This window comes from Dipodomys merriami, unplaced genomic scaffold, assembly GCF_024711535.1.
Source record: "Dipodomys merriami isolate MVZ:Mamm:240054 unplaced genomic scaffold, mDipMer1.0.p SCAF_964, whole genome shotgun sequence".
NCBI lineage: Eukaryota > Metazoa > Chordata > Mammalia > Rodentia > Heteromyidae > Dipodomys > Dipodomys merriami.
Window position 1 is genome coordinate 167,732 of NW_027206584.1, and position 18,469 is coordinate 186,200.

The following is an 18,469-nucleotide window of genomic DNA, read 5'->3' on the forward strand; positions in this document are numbered from 1 at the left end:
TTAAGTACTTATATTTCAAGGAAAATAAAAATGCATTTAAGACTTAAGGCATAAGATATAGAACCAACCCAAATGCCCCTTAGTAGATGGAGTGGATCAAGAAAATGTGGTATATATACACAATGGAATTCTATGCCTCCATCAGAAAGAATGACATTTCCCCATTTGTTAGGAAATGGAAAGGTTTGGAAAAAATTATATTAAGTGAAGGAAGCCAGGCCCAAAGAAACATAGGTCCCATGGTTTCCCTTGTTTTCAATACTTAGTATATGTCTGAGTCAAGCCAAAAAGGTCAGATAAGTTGATGTTAGGGAAATGAACCCTAAGATATGTATTCAAATGTTTTTTTTTTCTTTCATGCGATTGTTCCTATCACATTTATAAGATTATTTCTTTGTTCATTTGTATGTCCCCCCCCCCCACGGAATAACCCCTGCTATCACTGTATTTGATGTTGTTATAATTTGTGGAGGGGAAGGGAAAAAAACAAATCATTTAAGTAGGGATACAGGTGGACCCATTGCTACAATGAGATGTACAAGGGCTGGGAAAGTGGCTCAGTGGTAGAGCGCTTGCCTTGCATGCATGAGGCCCTGGGTTCGATTCCTCAGCACCACATAAGCAAAAAAAAAGCTGGAAGTGGCGCTGTGGCTCAAGTGGTAGAGCGCTAGCCGTGAGCTGAAGAGCTGAGTGACAGCGCCCAGGCCCAGAGTTCAGGCCCCACGACTGGACTAAAAAAAATGAGATGTACAAGTCATATGTCGAAAACGAACTTTACAACTTTGGTGGGGGGGGGAGGAGGGTTAAGTGGGGGAGCGGGGATGGGAAGGGGAAACAAAGGAGGAGGCTACAATGCTTGATAAGAAGTGTACTCATTATCTTGCCCATGTAATTGTAACCCCCTCTGTACAATATTTTCACAATAATAAAAAGACTTAAGGCAGTTAAAGAGTATAAGGATGCTATGTTGTAAGAATTATACAACCTCATTCAAACATGAAAATTGTAAATTCAAATATCCGTAACAGTATTCCGCGAGATGAAAATATTATGCAACCACTCAAATTTATTTAGATAACAAGACCAACGTCCTGTTATCTAACTCTGTAAGAGTACCAAAACCATGAGCAAGGCTGAGCTCAATCAGGACAATAGGTAAGGAAATTACACAGGTGTCCCCTGTTATCTGAGAGATTGGTTCTAAGACCCCCACAGATAACACAATCCTCAGGTGCTCAAGATCTTTATATAAGAAAACACATCCTCCTGTACACTTTAAATCCCATTTAGAGTGCTTGTAACACCTAATACGATGTAAATAACTATTGTTGTATTGTGTAAGGAATAGTAAAGAGAAAAACAAGTGCATATGTTTGGAACAGATGCATTATTTTCAGAATATTTTTCATTGGTGGTTGGTTGAATCTACTGAGATGGAACCTGCTGACACACAGGGCTGGCCATAAGTACTTCTGTGCATACCTTATTCAGCTCAGGAAGCACATGGTCTTCGGTCATTCTCAACATGGCTGGAAATACAAAGTTAAAAATTATCTTGAAATGTAATTTTTATTACAGATATACCTCAAAGACCAAATGAGGTTTACTGAACTAAATTTTCCATTTGAACAGTTTCTTTTTACTACAAAAAACTTTCTCTTTGAACAATTTAGTATGAACTAAAATCTGACTTAATCAGGATCTAAAATATATTCAGGATTGTTGGTCCTCACCCCAAACAAAACCTTATTGATTATGCTGCTGGGGACAGAGCAGTAAAAATGCCTTCATGGAAATTACATTTTACAAAAAAAAAGACAACAAAGTTATAACCTTGTGTCAGTGACAAAGCCAGGGTGACAACAGTGTCACATTCTGGAGATAAGAACTGAGCCGTTACTCACTGCTCTTCTACTGCTGATGCTTAGTTAGAGCACGCAATAATTATAAGTAAAACTAAACCACTAATCCCATCAGAGAAAGGATTTCTAAAGTCCTACTTTTAATATTGCAATTTATTCTAATTAAAACTCAGATCTGCAACAAGCTAGCCTGAAAAAACTCCAGTTCCCTATTCCAACTATCAATCATATAGTTGAAAAAAAGGAAACAAACAAAAATATCCAACCAAGAATTCAAGTAACTTAAGATCACATTCAGGTTTTAAACAAAAGTAACTATAGTAGAGTGATAAGCATAAAGTCTGCTTTTGTAATATTAGAACTGAACATTTGGACACTTTGCAGTATTAGCATATCAAAAGGAATTTATCTTGTATTTCACTCTAAATTTTAACAAATATGAGACATAAAACTAAATGTTGCATATGTTGGAGAGAAATGTTTGTTTCATTATTTAAAGAATATACTTCACAAAAATAGCAGTATAAATGGGCCTAAAAAAATGCAAGTACCTCAGAGTGGTGATCAAACCATCTCATGTGAAGTCAACAGGTATTTGTTAATTAAACTGCCTACCCAATGGCAAAGACGTAGTGGCATTACAAAGAAAGTCCTAAAGAAGTCTGTGTACCACTTAGCAAGGGCACCACTGCCCATGAAAATGTAATAGCAAGATCCCAGTTCTGTGCTGTCAGTGATCATCTGTGAGTCCTAGGAACTTCAAAGAGGCTAGCCTGACTACATAACTAAATGTGTAATTTTAGATGATTTCCATCAATTCAACAGCCACAGGCTAGTTAGTGGTTACCACCATGGACCACACAGCTCTAGAGACTGAAGAACAGAGTGTAAAATGTAACACAAGCTACTGAAGGGCTTTTTGAAAATCTTATACCCGTGCCCAATATATAGCAAGGGCTCAAACATTAAATTTTAACCTAAGGAAATGCAGTTGTCCCTCGCTGTATTGTAGCTTCATTGCATCCCAGGGTTAAAAAACAAAACGAAACAAACCAGAAATAGTGATCCCTCACCTATCAGGTAGTTACTTTCCAGAGCAATAAATGAACCACAATAGAGCATGGGATTTTCACTTATCACGGGGTTGTCTGGAACTTAACTCCCAAGATAGGTAAGGGATCACTGTACTAGTGAGTGTAAGGGGCACAGGTGTTACAAATTAGCTTTAATACTTCTATGGGGGAATCATGGAGTAGGTGAAATAGGACTGCCATAGATGGACAACAGTTGAAGCTGGGTGAAAGAAGGAAACAAGGAGGCTCATTATACTATTTTATAAGTATTTGAAATTTTAACAGACTAATTCAAATCTAAGATGTATTTCCACAGTTTTCAAAAGTGTTAAAACAACAATGTTAAAGTTAACTTACCCACAGAAAGCCACTGGAAAAATGCCTTGAAATTCTTTATACTAATGTCTATAACTCTGAAAAGATAAACAAATCAGAAAAAAAAAGTCATGTGCAGTTCATGTAGTACTGTTCAACTGTCACAGAGTAAAATAAACCTTACTGTTCTTCTTTGTCTTGTCAGGATTTAAGCCCTTAGAAGAGCAGATTTTACAAGCCAAACATTATTACATTCCTAAAATTAAGGCAATCAAAAACAAAACACATCTCGATTCTTTCAAAAATTAAGCAAATAAATGATACTATCTGGTTGTAACTGTGTTTCCAAAAAACTGAATCTTTCCCAGCATTCTGTGACATATGAATTCTTTTCCTAACTCTGCAAGTAAGTGAGGAAAAAATTTTCCCACATTTTTTGTTAAAAAATTACTAATCAGTAAAAAAAAAAAAAAAAAACTGACTCCAAGAGGAAGTTACTACTATAAACTTATGTTATGTCACAATGTCTGATACCACTGGACATCATTTTATGAAACTAATCTTTTAGTCCAACAAATAAATGAGGTCTCAAAAATTGAACTCTCTTGGATTTGACACAAATGAAAAAACGTTAAGTATTATAAATCAAACTCATTTTCATTTTGGTGAACTTTCTGAATACAGAGATGAGTTCAATTTTTATAAACTCTTTAAGTTTACTTCTATGTGATAATTACAGTAAGCAAATAATACCTGTACTGATTTTCCTTGAGGTCCTAAGACCTGAACCGGGAGCCTGTGCATACTAGACAACAGTGTGCCAGTGAGCTACATTCCCAGCAGTACAAGTATTTTTTTTTATGTTTCATAATATCACTGAGAGGTGGATCAGTATCAATCACCCTACTAGGAAATCAAAGATTGCAGCACTCCTATGTTATCAAGTAAGGTAACTAACATTCTCTTGCAGCACCAGTGAAAAACAAAGTTTTCTGTGTTCTACCTAACTAATACCTTCACCCCTACCTAACACAACCAGACCACACTAAAGCCCTCCCCCACTGCTCTGTTCCTCCATCTGTAACCCTTCGTAGTGACATTTTTTCTACTTAAGAGGATCAAGAAGTTAAATACTTTCTATTCATCGTGAGAGGTAATCCTAGAAAACTTAGTATATCATATTTGCTCTCAGCAAATGTAAATTCCAAAAATATTCCAAAACACAGGAAAAGCAATGTCATTTCTCCTCTCACTTTGTCTTCTGAGCAAGTGCTGGGGTTTTCACTTTCTAGAGCCCAATCATAATGACAGTGAACAGGAGGAAGCATATGTATTATAAACTTAGAAAAATAAAGAGTAAAGAACAACTTAAAACTAGTTTCAGAAGTACTGAATACTGGTGAGTGACAAAGTTCTCCAGGAGAAGCCAAGTGCAGAAAGCTCAAAGAGCCAACAGCCAGGAATGACAAGAGAGTCTGAGAAGCTTGGTGCTGTGGCGGTTCACGCCTCATCCTAGACACTCAGGTGGCTGAGATCTGAGGCCTGCAGTTCAAAGACAGCCCACACAGGAAAATCCAGGAGATTCATAAACTCCAACTAATCACCAAAAGCCAGAAATGGAGCAAATGGTAGAATGCTAGCCTTGAGAAAAAAAGCTCAGGGACAGCACTCAGGAATTGAGTTTAAGTTCTGAGACTGGCACCAAAAAAAAAAAAGAAAGAAAGAAAAGAAAAGAAAAACAGCTCAACAGAAAGAGAAAGTAAAATGTATTCCTAAACTGTATCTTACTGTACTGGACATACTAGCCAAATATAAATAGATTAAAAACTGAATCAAAGTTAAATTTCATAGACTTGAAACTCTTTGTATGATTAAATAAACTTACAATCCTTTTGCCTTAGCATACCAAGCACTGGGATTACAGGTATGTGTGTAAGGTTCTTATTAATTTCAAATGTAAATATTCACAATCAATAGCATCTAAAAGGAAATAAAAAATATAAAGAAATAGTCCTTGTTAAATAAGTAAACTATACCTAATATATTCTGTTGAGAAATTAAATCACTACCTTCAATTCCCATAGCATCCAGTCCAAGGGGTTTGTATTTTTGCTTCCATGAAGCCATTCCTTTCAGTTCACTCAAATAATACAATAAAGACTCTGAGCCACTAGCACAACAGGAGACATAGTATCATTACTTAGTCACAGGAGACATAGTATCATTACTTAGTCAGGGTGGTAGGCAGTGGTAGACAGTTCCAATTTTTCAGAAATAAAAATTTAAGGTAACTATTTAATTTTCTTGCCATTAAAAAAATTGTATCTCTAGTTCTATAAACATAAGCACAATCATCTGGCTATCATCTACTGAAATGAATATACATGACAATACGATTAAATTTTATATGAACAAATTGTGTTTCACAGTCCTGGCACTATCTGAGGGGAGGCGCAATGCTAGGGATGAAGCTAGGGCCTTGCATAAGCTAGCAAGTGCTCAACCACTAAGCTACCCCTTAGCCCCAATCTTGGCACTTTAAAGAGAGCCAGTAGGCAATCTTGTTCACCCATATCTATCCGATACTAAACAAATAGTTTTTGAGATCCAACTTTGTGTCAGACATTGTGCTAGATGCTAGGGACAGAAAGCTGACAAGAATCAGGTCCTTGTGACCACAGAAATTACAGCATAACAGGGGAGACAGGTCTCAACCACACAATCATACAGTGTAATCTTCCCAATGGCCATAAATACCTTGAGGGGAATGCATAGGACAAGGGTATAAGTGTAATATGAGTTAATATGGGGACTGGTGAAAAAATATGGGGACTGATCAAAAAGAAGGGAACAGGAGCATCTGTGAGAGGTATTCTATTGGATTTACTGAGGAATACACATTCTACAGGGATGAGGATATAGCTCACTAGTAGAATCCTTGCCCAGCATATACAAGACCCTGGTTTTGACCCAGAGCATTGCAAGAAAAGGAAAAAGAAGAGTAAAAAGACCAGACATTTGTGGAACAAAGTATAGAAAGACCAGTGCAGAAGGCATTACATAACGGGCTGTATACAAATTTAAACTGAACATTCAGCATCCGCTTGTAAAACTGTCACTCAAGCAGCTACGGATAGGAACAACACGAGACCTGGAACACTAAAAGGAATTGTGGCTCTGCCATGTACTATCTTTGGGCCATCCATATAACTAATTCAGTTTCATCCTGGTAAAATGAGACTCAGAACAAAATTCTAGGGTGTTGAATGAAAAATACACAATATGTTTTACAAGATAAAATATACAACATACTCAATTTTCTCTGTGGAACAAAAAAAGGAATATATGCCCTATTTCAAAATATACCTTATAGTATAGTGGGGGGATCCAGATGGGAGACTTGCTTGGTGAAAAGATAGTGAAAAATTATTTCATGAAGCAGAAATAATCTTTACCCTTGAGTGTGCCAAGATTCCCCTTCAAATGCCAATGCAAAAATTTCAGCTAGGCACTATTCACAATCAATAGCCAAGATATAGAAACAACCCAGATGCAGAGAAATGGATGGAACTAAAATGAATCAGTGTGAGTGAGGTAAGACAAGAGCAGAAAGACAAATAGCACATGTTCTTCCTGATATGAGGATGTTAAAATCCAAAACGCAAGGAAATACGACAAAGTAAACAGGACTCAAGAAACAAAGGACATCTACTTAATCTGCCATATAATTTCTAAATGACTCCATGTTCTTGACCTCATATGGGGTATATATGTGCACACATCTAAGGGAAGCTAGGAGGAGGGCATGGAATCAGAGGGAAACAGGTGAAAAAATACAACAGAGGAACCCATCAGCTACACTGGGCATTGATGAAAATGAACTAAAGAACTCAAGGGAGGGAGGGATGAGAGGGAAAGAGGGAACAGCTAACACTAAGCAAAAGGAAAGAAATATATTTATCACCCAAAGCAGAAGAAATATTGTCAAAGCTCATAGAATTCACAAACTTTATAGACCAAGATAATGACAATTTGCCTTGCAAAGGTTAAAATGTGTTTGTGATTTTAACAAAATATCACTATCCTACAGTACTATGAAATTTGTGACATTTATATAATCACTTAATCTCACTAAAAATTATTATTAAAAAATTTTCAGGGTAGTGGCACTGTAGCTCAAGTGGTAGAAAACTCTCCTTGAGCTGAAGAGCTGAGGGACAGTGCCCAGGCCCAAAGTTCAAGCCCCATGACTGACAAAAAAAAAAAAAATTCAGCTAGGAAAGATTCCAGAAGAAAATGCCAGACAATAAAGGTAAATTTTCAGAAAGACCAAAGCAATGTCCATCATCTTTATACCTCTGCAAATGACTTATAACCAACTTCTGAATACTGGAATATGATGACTTTAACAGCACCTTTACAGTTAGCTGGTTCACCAAAAGGGGCTGAAGTTCAGCACTACAATGTAAAAGGATGTTTTAGTCATTTCTCCATCTAAAATCTGTACACATTGCTTAAAATCATAGATTTCAAAGAAAAAAACAAGATTTTGGAACAAAGTAAAACTACTCCCAACAAAAATAAAACTTTCTTAAAAAAATACAACTTTCTTTTGTATACAAAAAGAAACAAAAAAATAACCCTAACACACTTAAGTACACATGAGGATACACTGCATATTAAAAAGGACTTGGCTTAGTAAGGCAAAGGGCAATGCTCACTAAGCCATATTGTACCAATGTAAGCATTTAGGAAAAGGATGGCAGAGGTTTCCACAAAGCACCATGGAAATCACATCTGAAACACGGGAGGGAATAAATGAAAACCATAAAAAATAATTCCAGAAGTAAATACAGATTAACCTTTTCATGCGCTTAAGATGGGGAAAGTTCTAAGATACCAAAAAGAAAAAGTTTAGTTTGGCAACATAAAAACTAAAATTTCTGTACAAAATGATCACATTAACCCAAAAGGGTGTATCAAAAAACCTGGAGATCTATACTCCTAATACTCTTTTTATACCAGAATTTTCTATTTCATTTGGACAAATGAATTATTCATTTTTATTTACTTTTAAAATCAATTGATTTAAAAAGGGGAGAGAGAGGTGAAACAGGGCATCAGTGGCTCATGCCTATAATCCTAGCTACTCAGGAGGTTGATATCTAAGGATTGTGATTCAAAGACAGCCCAGACAGGGCTGGGCTCAGTGGTAGAGTGCTTGCCTTGCATGCATGAGGCCCTGGGTTGGATTCCTCAGCATTACATAAGCAGAAAAGGCCTGAAGTGTCGCTGTGGCTCAAGTGGTAGAGTGCTAGCCTTGAGCTGAAGAGCTCAGGGACAGAGCCTAGGCCCAGAGTTCAGGCTCCAGTACAGAAAAAAAAAGACAGCCCAAACAGAGAAGTCTCTGTGAGAGTCTTATTTCCAGTTAACCACTCAAAAAACTGGAAGCAGGGATGTGGCTCAAAGTGGTAGAGCGAAAAGATCTTAAGGACAGCACATAGGCCCTGAGTTCAAGCCCTACAACCAATCGGGGGAGAAGGGAGGAAAAGGAAGAGTTTATTACCTTGCCTTCCCCCACAACAGCAAGTGCATAAATTCATCCTGTACTGATGTGGTTATGTTCTTTTCCTAGATAAAATAAAAAGAAATATGTGGTACATGTTTTGCAGCTTATAAAGTACATCTACTCACTGTTCTTTCCTCTGTCTTCTCTCAAGCCCTTATATACAGGAAATATCTGAGGTTCAGTGACTGGAGACAACCAGTCAGCTGTTTCAATAGCTTCCTCATTCCCAAAGCACACCCACTGCATTAAGTTGTTCCAATGGTGGAAGAGTCAGCTATGGATCTGATATGGTTTGTCCCCCAACGGTTCATGTATTATGATGCTGCTGAGGTAGTGGAATCTTTAAGAGGTAAGGCATACTGGGAGGTGGTTAGGTCACTGAGGGTGCTGCTATGTGAAGAAAATGTAGTTCTCATAGGAACCTGGTTAGATCCTGCAGAGTGAGTTATTCTAAAAGAGCAAGACCACCCTTCTCCACTTTCTGGTTCCTGCGTCACAAAGTGATCCCTCTGCCAAGATGCCATCTCCCAGAGGAAGAAAATAACAGAGCCACACAATCTGGGACTTCTAGTCTACAAAACTGGAAGATACATAAACCTCTTTTCTGTATACATTACCCAAGTTCAGGTACTTTGTTATAGTAACAAAACCTAATATAGACTCCTTTTTGCAAATATTTTCTGTGAAAATAGTCATTAGGCCAAGCTGTCTGAAGAAATTATGGTCTTAATATTTCATAAATTAAACTGACCTTTCTCATATAGCATATAAAGCAAATAGACTTTTAAACTCTTTCCACAGGAAATATCAGTTACATTACCTGCACAAACTTAGTGAGACGAGAATCCATCTGCATCAGTATTTCTTCCCATACTTCACACATACATGTCAGTGACAAATTTATATACTATTAGCAAAAAGAAAAAAATATTTTAAACCCACATTCTACCTAATATGTGCTATTTAAGGTCACAAAAAATCCAGAACTTACTTTCAACCACCCTAATTAACTTAGTTAAGCCAAAGGAAAAGAGAAGACCATAGCTAACCTTTGGTAACTTCTTTTTTTTTTTTTTCCAATTGTGGGGCTTGAACTTGTGGTCTGGGGACTGTCCCTGAGCTCTTTTGCTCAAGGCTAGCTCCTTACCACCTTGAACCACAGTGCTACCTCCTATTTTCTGGTGGTTAAATGGAGCTAAAAGTCTCATAGACTTTACTGCCTGGGCTGGCCTTGAACCATGATCCTAAGATCTGAGCCTCTTAAGTAGCTAGGATTACAGGTGTAAGCCACCAGGGTCTAACTGTTTGGTAACAACTATTTTTACCAAAGAATCAATGATTCTTAGAACTTTAGAAAGGAACTTTTTTTATACTTAAATTTTATTGTAAAGGTAATATACAGAGGGGTTACAGTTACATAAGAAAGGTAATGAGTACATTTCTTTTTTGCACAGTGTTACCCCTTCCTTCATTTCAAAAGAACATTTCTATACCTAGTAAAACAAACATCTTTTACATTTTATTATTTAAGCTGTGTTTTATTACACTGTCAAAATGTTAATTTGTTCAACTATTAAACTGTCAGAGGACCCTTAAAAGATTTCGACACCTAGTTACATTTGCCATCAAGTAAATTAATGGCTGTGGTAGAACAATAATGAAAAAAATGGCCTGAATTCTTTACAGTTCTTCTATCCTGACTTATTCTCCTCACCTTGCACCTGGCTGCCCTATAACTTGCTCTAACTGAACATAGCAGAAAAAACACTGCTGAGGCCAGGGCTTTCAAGTTGTTTATACATCTTGACTTGCACTTTTTTTTGAGGGGACGGAGAGGGAGACAGGATCTTGTTATATAGCCCAAGCTTGCTATATAACTCAAGTTGATATTATAATACTCTTGCCTGAGCCTCCCAATTGCTGGATTATAGAAGTGTCCCACCAACCACAGTTCAACTTACACTCTTATTTATTTAATTTTTTGCTAGTCCTGAGCTTGAACTTGGCCTGGGCAACTGTCCCTGAGCTTCTTTTGTTCAAGACTATCACTCTGCCACTTAAGCCACTGCTCCAGTTCTAGCCTTTTTTGTGTACATGGTACTGAGGAATCGAACCCAGGGTTTCATGCATGTGAGGCAAGCATTCTACCACTGAGACACATTCCCATCCCTCAATGTGTACTCTTGAAACCTTTGCTGCCACTACCCTAGAAACAGCACAGGACTAGCTGGCTAGAAGATGAGGGATGCAGGGCAGAGGCAAAGCCACTTCAGCCAGGGACACATATCAGCTTGCATGATCAAGCTGGGTGATATGAGCCATACCAGGTACAGATCACCACAACTTTCTGGCTGAGTTTAGTCCAAACTGCTAACCTACAAAATTATCTACTAATTTGGGGTATCTTTGTTATGATCAAAACCTAAAATCATAAAAAGACTATTTTATTTGCAATAAAGTATAAGTAACATTAACAGGAACATTTAAAAGATTGACTATTTTTTCCCTTTCATTTGGAGGTGATAGGATTGGATGAGTAGATTAATTAAATTACTTTTTCTGGCTTTAATAAATATTGTAAGATTAGCAGAATAGACATCCAACTGACGTCAGTTTTAAAAAATAAAATTACAAATGTTACAGTAGATACTACTAGAAAGCAAGTGATGAATAAATACCTGCAACAGAGCTGAAATGTGAATAAACTTCCTGGCCATCTGAGTTACTTCATGTAAGAAGGAGTAGAGCAGATTGGTTTCAAGCTGAAAAACAAGAATAAATTGAGTCATAATCAGATGTATTTACTTTTTTAAAGATAAATTGTTCCTGTAAAACACACACACACACACACACACATACACACACATGTGCATGCGCACACGTGTGCATCCTCTAACTTAAAGAGGAGCAAAGATGTAACTAAGTATCAGGAAGACCAAATCATAATTCTGTCCCCTTTGAAACATAACCAAGTTGGAGGCATCAGAACCAAGGGAAGGCATCAAAAGGCATTAAAATACTACTGGTAAAAACAAAGAAAATATCCCTTACCAGTTGTATCGCACAGAAGTTGTCATTAAAAAAAAATCTATTACTAGCTGGGAATGTTGCTTAGTTGTAGAGTGCTTGCTTAGCATGCATGAAGCCCTAGATTTGATTCCTCAGTACCACATAAACAGAAAAAGCCAAAAATGGCACTGTAGCTCAAGTAGTAGAATGTCAGCCTTGAGCAAAAGAAGCTCAGGGACAGTGCCCAAGCCCTGAGTTCAAGCCCCAGGACAAAAAAAAAAAAAACAAAAAAAACAAAAAAAAAAACTTTTACAAATTTCACAGAAAAAAAAGAGCTGCTCTATTATAGCACAAATACAGCCTGGTGATCACAGTTGCTCAGCCTTAAGACACAAATGTGTACTACCATTGTTGTGAATTCTATGTCTAGGGTGCTCTGGAACACTGAACAGCATGCTATTGAAGACACTAAGCAGTCCTCACATCTTCTATCCTTTTGTTCTACTTTGTTTGAAAATTCACACATACTTAGGATAAACATATAGGATTTTCAGAGGAAACACTGGGGAAGTTTTCTTGGCAAAGCAAAGGTACAATCTAAATAACAGGAGCCCAAACAGTTTCCTAATCTTATTATGTATGCTACACACAATAAAAGAGCCCTCACCAATACTTAAATGTTTTACACAAAAAGCATGTTTAGAGCCTAATGGTGCACACCTGTAATCCCAACACTTGGGAGGCTAAAGCAGGAGAACCTGAAGTTCTAGGCCAGTCTGGATTACAAAGCAAGCCTTCCTCTCATTAGAAGGAGAAAAAAGGCACAGAACCTGAATGCAGACTGCCTAGTATCACTTTCCAATTATGAGCTTTTGTATGTGTCCAGTACTTTCTTCAGGTATAATAACAGTGCCTATCCATATGTTGTTGTGTTTAAGGCACTAAGGGTTTGGCATATAATAAATGATGAATATCAGCCCTTATTATTACTAATAACTGAGTCCCAAGAAAATGCTCAAAACCAAGTAATTCTGTTATAGGAACCAATTTGTAGATCATCAAAACATTGTTTTTATGTGGAAAATAATAGTACTACAACAGCATTCAATATGTACAATTTAGAAACTCCACGGAGATGTTTTATTTTGCTGCCCATTAGAATACAGTGAGATATAGATACAAACCCACAGAGGTGGGGACCCAGCTCAGTGGTGGACAGCATGCTCGTACGTCCTGTCAACTCTCAGCACCAACCACCCTAAAAAACAACTGAAAAACTAAAACATATTCTTAATCTCTACAATTACATAGCTGAAAGTATGAAACCTTTGAAGCATCACCAGTGGAAACCTCTGCGACCACTGATAATGATTTCAAATCACTTGATAGACACAATGCAAGACAAGTGCCAGCAATCTGCAAAATAATCACACACCCTCATACATGTGGTATCACTGCTAGGGTGCACTTTGTAATACTGGAAGCAACAATTTATACACAACTTTAGAAAGCTGTGACACACACTTCTGGTTTCAGCTATACTCATGTAGCAGGTAAAGGTAGGTAAAGCAGGTAAAGGGCTCCTCCTAGTCACAAAGACCTATAAACATTAAAACTTCTGATCCCAATCCCATCAACAGTTGCACATCAAAGGTTGATGAACAAATTCCCTGAAGGCTATGATATTTTCTACACCTTGGGGAATTGTGAGAGCGAGATGAAAAAGGCTCTGGAGAAGACTGATTTAGCAGTAGTAGGAGACTCAGTACTCAACAAAGAGTGGCTTCCGATAGCTTTCATTAGGCTCCAGTTAAATCACAGTCAAGTGGATCAGATCAATCTTTTCATTAAAGGAAAAAGCATGAGTAATTCCACCAAAAGTTTCTCATCTCTATAGTAATATCATTATTTTAGCTTAAAAAATCCTCTAATTATTTAAAAACAAATTGAAACTGAAAAAATAAAAATAAAACTTACTATGTTATTCTTATTCCATAAGTAAACTAGCCACTATATTTTAAGAGAAATAATACAGGAAACCTAAAAGAAAAACTCACTCCTGTGACTCGAGCAATTTTGAACATCCCATAAGCATAAAGCTCAATAAATCCAGAGCTTCCTCCAAGGACAAGAATATTTAATCTAATAAAAAAATGTAACAAGCAGAGAACCAGTGAACAACACAGATGATTGTGGGTGTTTTTTATATTTGTGGATTTTATTTCTACACTATCTTTAAAAAATAATTAGCATGAACTTATAGTACAAAAGTGTTACACTGTGATATTTACAACATGAATATAATACACTTTGATCAAATTTACTCCTAATCTATATTACTCTTTCTTAACTATCCTTCCTCCCTATCTATTCCTTCCTAAGTTTCTGTAGGGCTTCATGCTGGTATTGTCATACATATATATTCACCTTCCCTCACCATCTCTTTTTCCTTTCTCCCTCCTGCTGGTTCCTCTTCTCTCTTTTAGATGACTGTGGTTTTTTTAGCCAAAATATCAATTGTTACTGCTTTAATATAATCTGAGTGCTAAAATTCCTCTGTGGGGAAAACTGATACACTAAGCAAACACAGCAACTCTCAATATTCAATCACAGCAGGCCATTTCTTTTGTTTCCAAAGAACAATATATATTTCTTATAGCTAACATTAAGCATTTATAGTAACATAACATACTAATAATTGTATTCACATACAGCCAATAACAAAACAGTTTTATTATGGATATGACACAATGAAGAACTTGGATAATTAAAATTGAAATTTTAAAAATTCTAGTACTATCCCCTTTTACTTATTAAAAACAAGTATACTGCATTACTGCTAACACACGAAACAAAGAACGAGCACACAGTAAAAACAGCAAGACGGTGACATCTATTATTTGAAGACACAGCGTGTCTACAATGAGATAACATAACAAAAGATTTGCTCCTGAAAATTTGGAAATGTTCCTCCAATATGAAAAGTGACTTATTTAAATTAGATTTACCTGACATCTCCCAAGCGTTTAATAATTTCATCAGAATTCTCCTCACTACAATATAAAAATAAATTGAGTCATCTTTCAACCATGTTCTTTCAACTAAAAAAAAACATTATTTTATTTGAAAACAACAAAAAAGTATATTTTACCTAAATATTTTTGAGGTGCTGCTATAATGAGAGAAAGGAGAGACAAAGGTAAAATGATACTCATGAGAGAAGTATGTACCAATATTTAAAGCAGATTAACCTGCAAGATTAAGTCCAAAGAAATACAACTCTGATACTTACTTTTTTGGTAATGTGGGCAGCTTGGGTAAGAGAATGTTTGACTCATCTTCAGCATTATAGAACGATATTAGAACACTAAAAGGAAGGGAAACAGGCATTACACAAACAGTAATAAGTTACTTCTCTTTCTATTAAAAATATATTTTTTAAAGACTCATTCCATAACTTTAAGAAGTAAAGATATACAAGACACCCTGGCTCATGGCTCATGCCTATAATCCTAGCTACTCAGGAGGCTGAAACATGAGTGTCACCGTTCAAAGCAAGCCGGGGCAGGAAACTCAGTGAGACTCTTATCTCCAATAAACCACCAGAAAATGAGAAGTGGTGCTGTGGCTCAAGTGGTAGAGGGCTATCCTTGAGCTAAAGAGCTCAGGAACAGAGCCCAGGCCCAGAGTTGAAGCCCCACAACCAACAACAACAAAAAGTAAAGATATGGCACAGATAGTTTACCTGTCTAATAATCACAAATAAGAAATGATAAAAGCAGAAATTTCTTTTGTTTGTAAAAACAAATGGACCTACTGTTATTCAACAGTTTTCTTGGGCTGGGAAGGTGGCTCAGTGGTAGAGCGCTTGCCTTGCATACATGAGGCCCTGTGTTCGCTTCCTCAGCACCACATAAGCAGAAAAAAAAAGGTCAGAAGTGGCGCAGTGGCTGGAGTGGTAGAGCACTTGCCTTGAGCTGAAGAGCTGAGGGACAGTGCCCAGGCCCAGAGTTCAGGCCCCACAACCAGACCCAAAGCAAAAACAAAAACAGCTTTCTTAGCATAAAATACCTTCGGCCAGGTGCCTGTAATCCTAGCTGCTCAAGAGGCTGAGATCTGAGGACCATGGTTCAAAGCCAGCCTCGGCAGGAAAGTCTGTGGGACTCTTATCTCCCATTAACCACAAGAAAACAGGAAGTGGAGCTGTGCCTCAAAGTAATAGAGCACTAGCCTTCAGCATGAAAGCTTAGGAACAGCACTTAGGCCCTGAGTTCAAGCTCTTATGCCAGATAAAAACAAAAACAAAAACACACACACAAAATCCACCTTTCATATATACTCAGTATTGGGATACTGAAAATATATGATTTTTTAACTCAAATCTAAGAAATTTTGCTACTAAAAGTAACTTTACAGAACAGTGCAATTAATATATCATTTAATTACTGGTTCTATGGCTTACATACATTTGCCATCTGACAAAACAGCAGGTACAAGAGACTATATCATAAACTTTGCAACAGTCTCAGTAGCTGGGATAACAGCATGTGGGTTTATAGGCATGTACTACTGCACTTGGCTTATAAATAGGTTTATTTCCCCTTGTCATTTTCAGATAAGACTGGAAACAGATAAGCTAGCAAATGAAAGAATGGGAATTTAGAAGTATTTTTCACACTTTTACACAAAGTAGCTATCCTGAGTTTCTAGACTTAACAGGAAACAATTCTAAACCATGAGTACCAAGTATTGAGAACACAGTTAGCAAGTAAGTGAGCTGGGATAGGAAGTACAAATATGGTCTGCTTCTCTCACTTTCTAGAAGATTCACTGATTATCTGATAACGGATTAATCACTGTGGATTCATGTATATTTCAAATGCCAGGCTACCACCTTGTTATCTATTTCTTTCAGGCCCTTCATCAAGTTGTCAGTTAACATTCAGGATTTACAAATTTATTTGATATCAAGTTAGTAAAATTTAATCAGTGAGGAGGAGGTGAGGGAAAAAATTATTTTTTTAGGGGGGGGTGGTTGGTAGTGGGGTTTGAACTCTGGGCCTTGAACTCTAGCCGGGGTGCTGTCCCTCAGCTCTTCACCTCAAGGTGAGTGCTCTACCACTTGAGCCACAGGGCCAATTCTGGTTTTGTGGTAGTGAATTGGAGATAAGAGTCTCATGGACTTTCCTGCTCAGGCTGGCTTTGATCTTAGCCTCTTGAATAGCTAGGATTACAGGCGTGAGCCACAGGCTCCCTGCAGAAAAGTAAATTTTTTAATCCTCCCTTCCCCAAATTCAACATCACCCAGATTCACTAGCCCCTCAGTCTACCTTTACTGCAAGCTTTACTTGTCTATACTATTTTGAAAGCATTTTTGGAAATTTTACTTCTAGTAATTAATCTAAGGAGTAATTACACAGAGTTATTTCAAGTACTCAGAATGTTTATACAACATTGCTTATAAAAACCCAAAACTGACAATTACCTAAAACCACCATAGGAGTCATATTTAGTAAATTAGAATATATGAAAGAGTGAATTGCTATGCAGGCATTTAACATTAATGTGATAAATCTATCTCTATTGAGCCAAAAAGAAAAAAATTATGTATGAAAATAGGAAGCATCATTAACTTTAAAAAATTGTATTGTTATTATAAAGGTGATGTACAGAGGGTTTACAGCTCACTGACTTAATAAAAGTACACACATAGATCTCTATTTGAACATATCAAGCAACGTGGAAAACTGTTCACCAAAATAAAAGCAGTTGCTACTTTTCAGTGATAAGCTTTCAAAGAATATTATTTATTTGTTTGTTTATTTATTTATTTATTTTGGGTTCAGTAGTGGGGCCTGAACTCTAGGCCTGGGCGCTGTCCCTTAGCTCTTCAGCTCAAGGCTAGCACTCTACCACTTGAGCCACAGCACCACTTCGGGCTTTTTTCTTTTTGCTTATGTGGTGCTGAGGAATCGAACCCAGGGCCTCATGCTTGCAAGGCAAGTGCTCTGCCACTGAGCCACCTTCCCAGCCCGTCAAAGAATTTTAAGTCCTTACATTTACCTAGATAAAAATTAAGCAATGAAGAATATATATTCACTTTACAAAAGCAATTTGCTTTTTTCTTAGAGTACTAATGATGCAGACAAAGTTGACACTAGGATTTAGTAGTTTACAGAGCTGACTGGATGTGTACCACAGCTCAGAAAAGGACTGTCACTGTGAAACACCTGGCAGAGAAGTTCAGTCATCATAGCCCTACCAGCCACGATAGAAGAGGTAGCAAGAGGCAAAAGACCACACAGAAATGAAAGAACTGGAGTCAAAGCAGGGGGTCCTCATGTGTGACCTACTTATTTACATTATGCATATCTTATTCACACTTATTCATACATATTCATAAGAATGCTTCCGAGCCTGTACAACTACTGCTGAAATATTTTCTGGGTAAAAGGCCATGATGGCATTGATTAGACTGGCAAACGGCAGCTGGTGCTTGACCAAAGGGTAGAGGACAGGAGTATAGAAAGAACAAAGTTAGAGTTTACTGCACTTATCTTTGCCAAGAAGCCACATTTTTCCAAAGAGGTATCTCCAACAGATAGAATTCGAGCTATGAAAAATGTTTAACCATTTAAAAA

The 18,469-nt window shown here is 37.1% G+C and overlaps 1 protein-coding gene across 1 annotated transcript in view; it reads right to left on the reverse strand.

The window, feature by feature from the left end:
- The window catches only part of LOC138821922 (anaphase-promoting complex subunit 4-like), a 47,410-nt gene that overhangs the window by 13,541 nt on the left and 15,400 nt on the right, over positions 1 to 18,469 (reverse strand). The window contains 13 exon segments of the mRNA XM_070014365.1: positions 1,483 to 1,529; positions 3,293 to 3,348; positions 3,733 to 3,757; positions 5,287 to 5,420; positions 7,607 to 7,708; positions 8,817 to 8,881; positions 9,640 to 9,726; positions 11,498 to 11,581; positions 13,113 to 13,244; positions 13,886 to 13,970; positions 14,837 to 14,881; positions 14,980 to 15,007; positions 15,122 to 15,195. Of these exon segments, the coding sequence (XP_069870466.1) occupies positions 1,483 to 1,529; positions 3,293 to 3,348; positions 3,733 to 3,757; positions 5,287 to 5,420; positions 7,607 to 7,708; positions 8,817 to 8,881; positions 9,640 to 9,726; positions 11,498 to 11,581; positions 13,113 to 13,244; positions 13,886 to 13,970; positions 14,837 to 14,881; positions 14,980 to 15,007; positions 15,122 to 15,195 (964 nt within the window).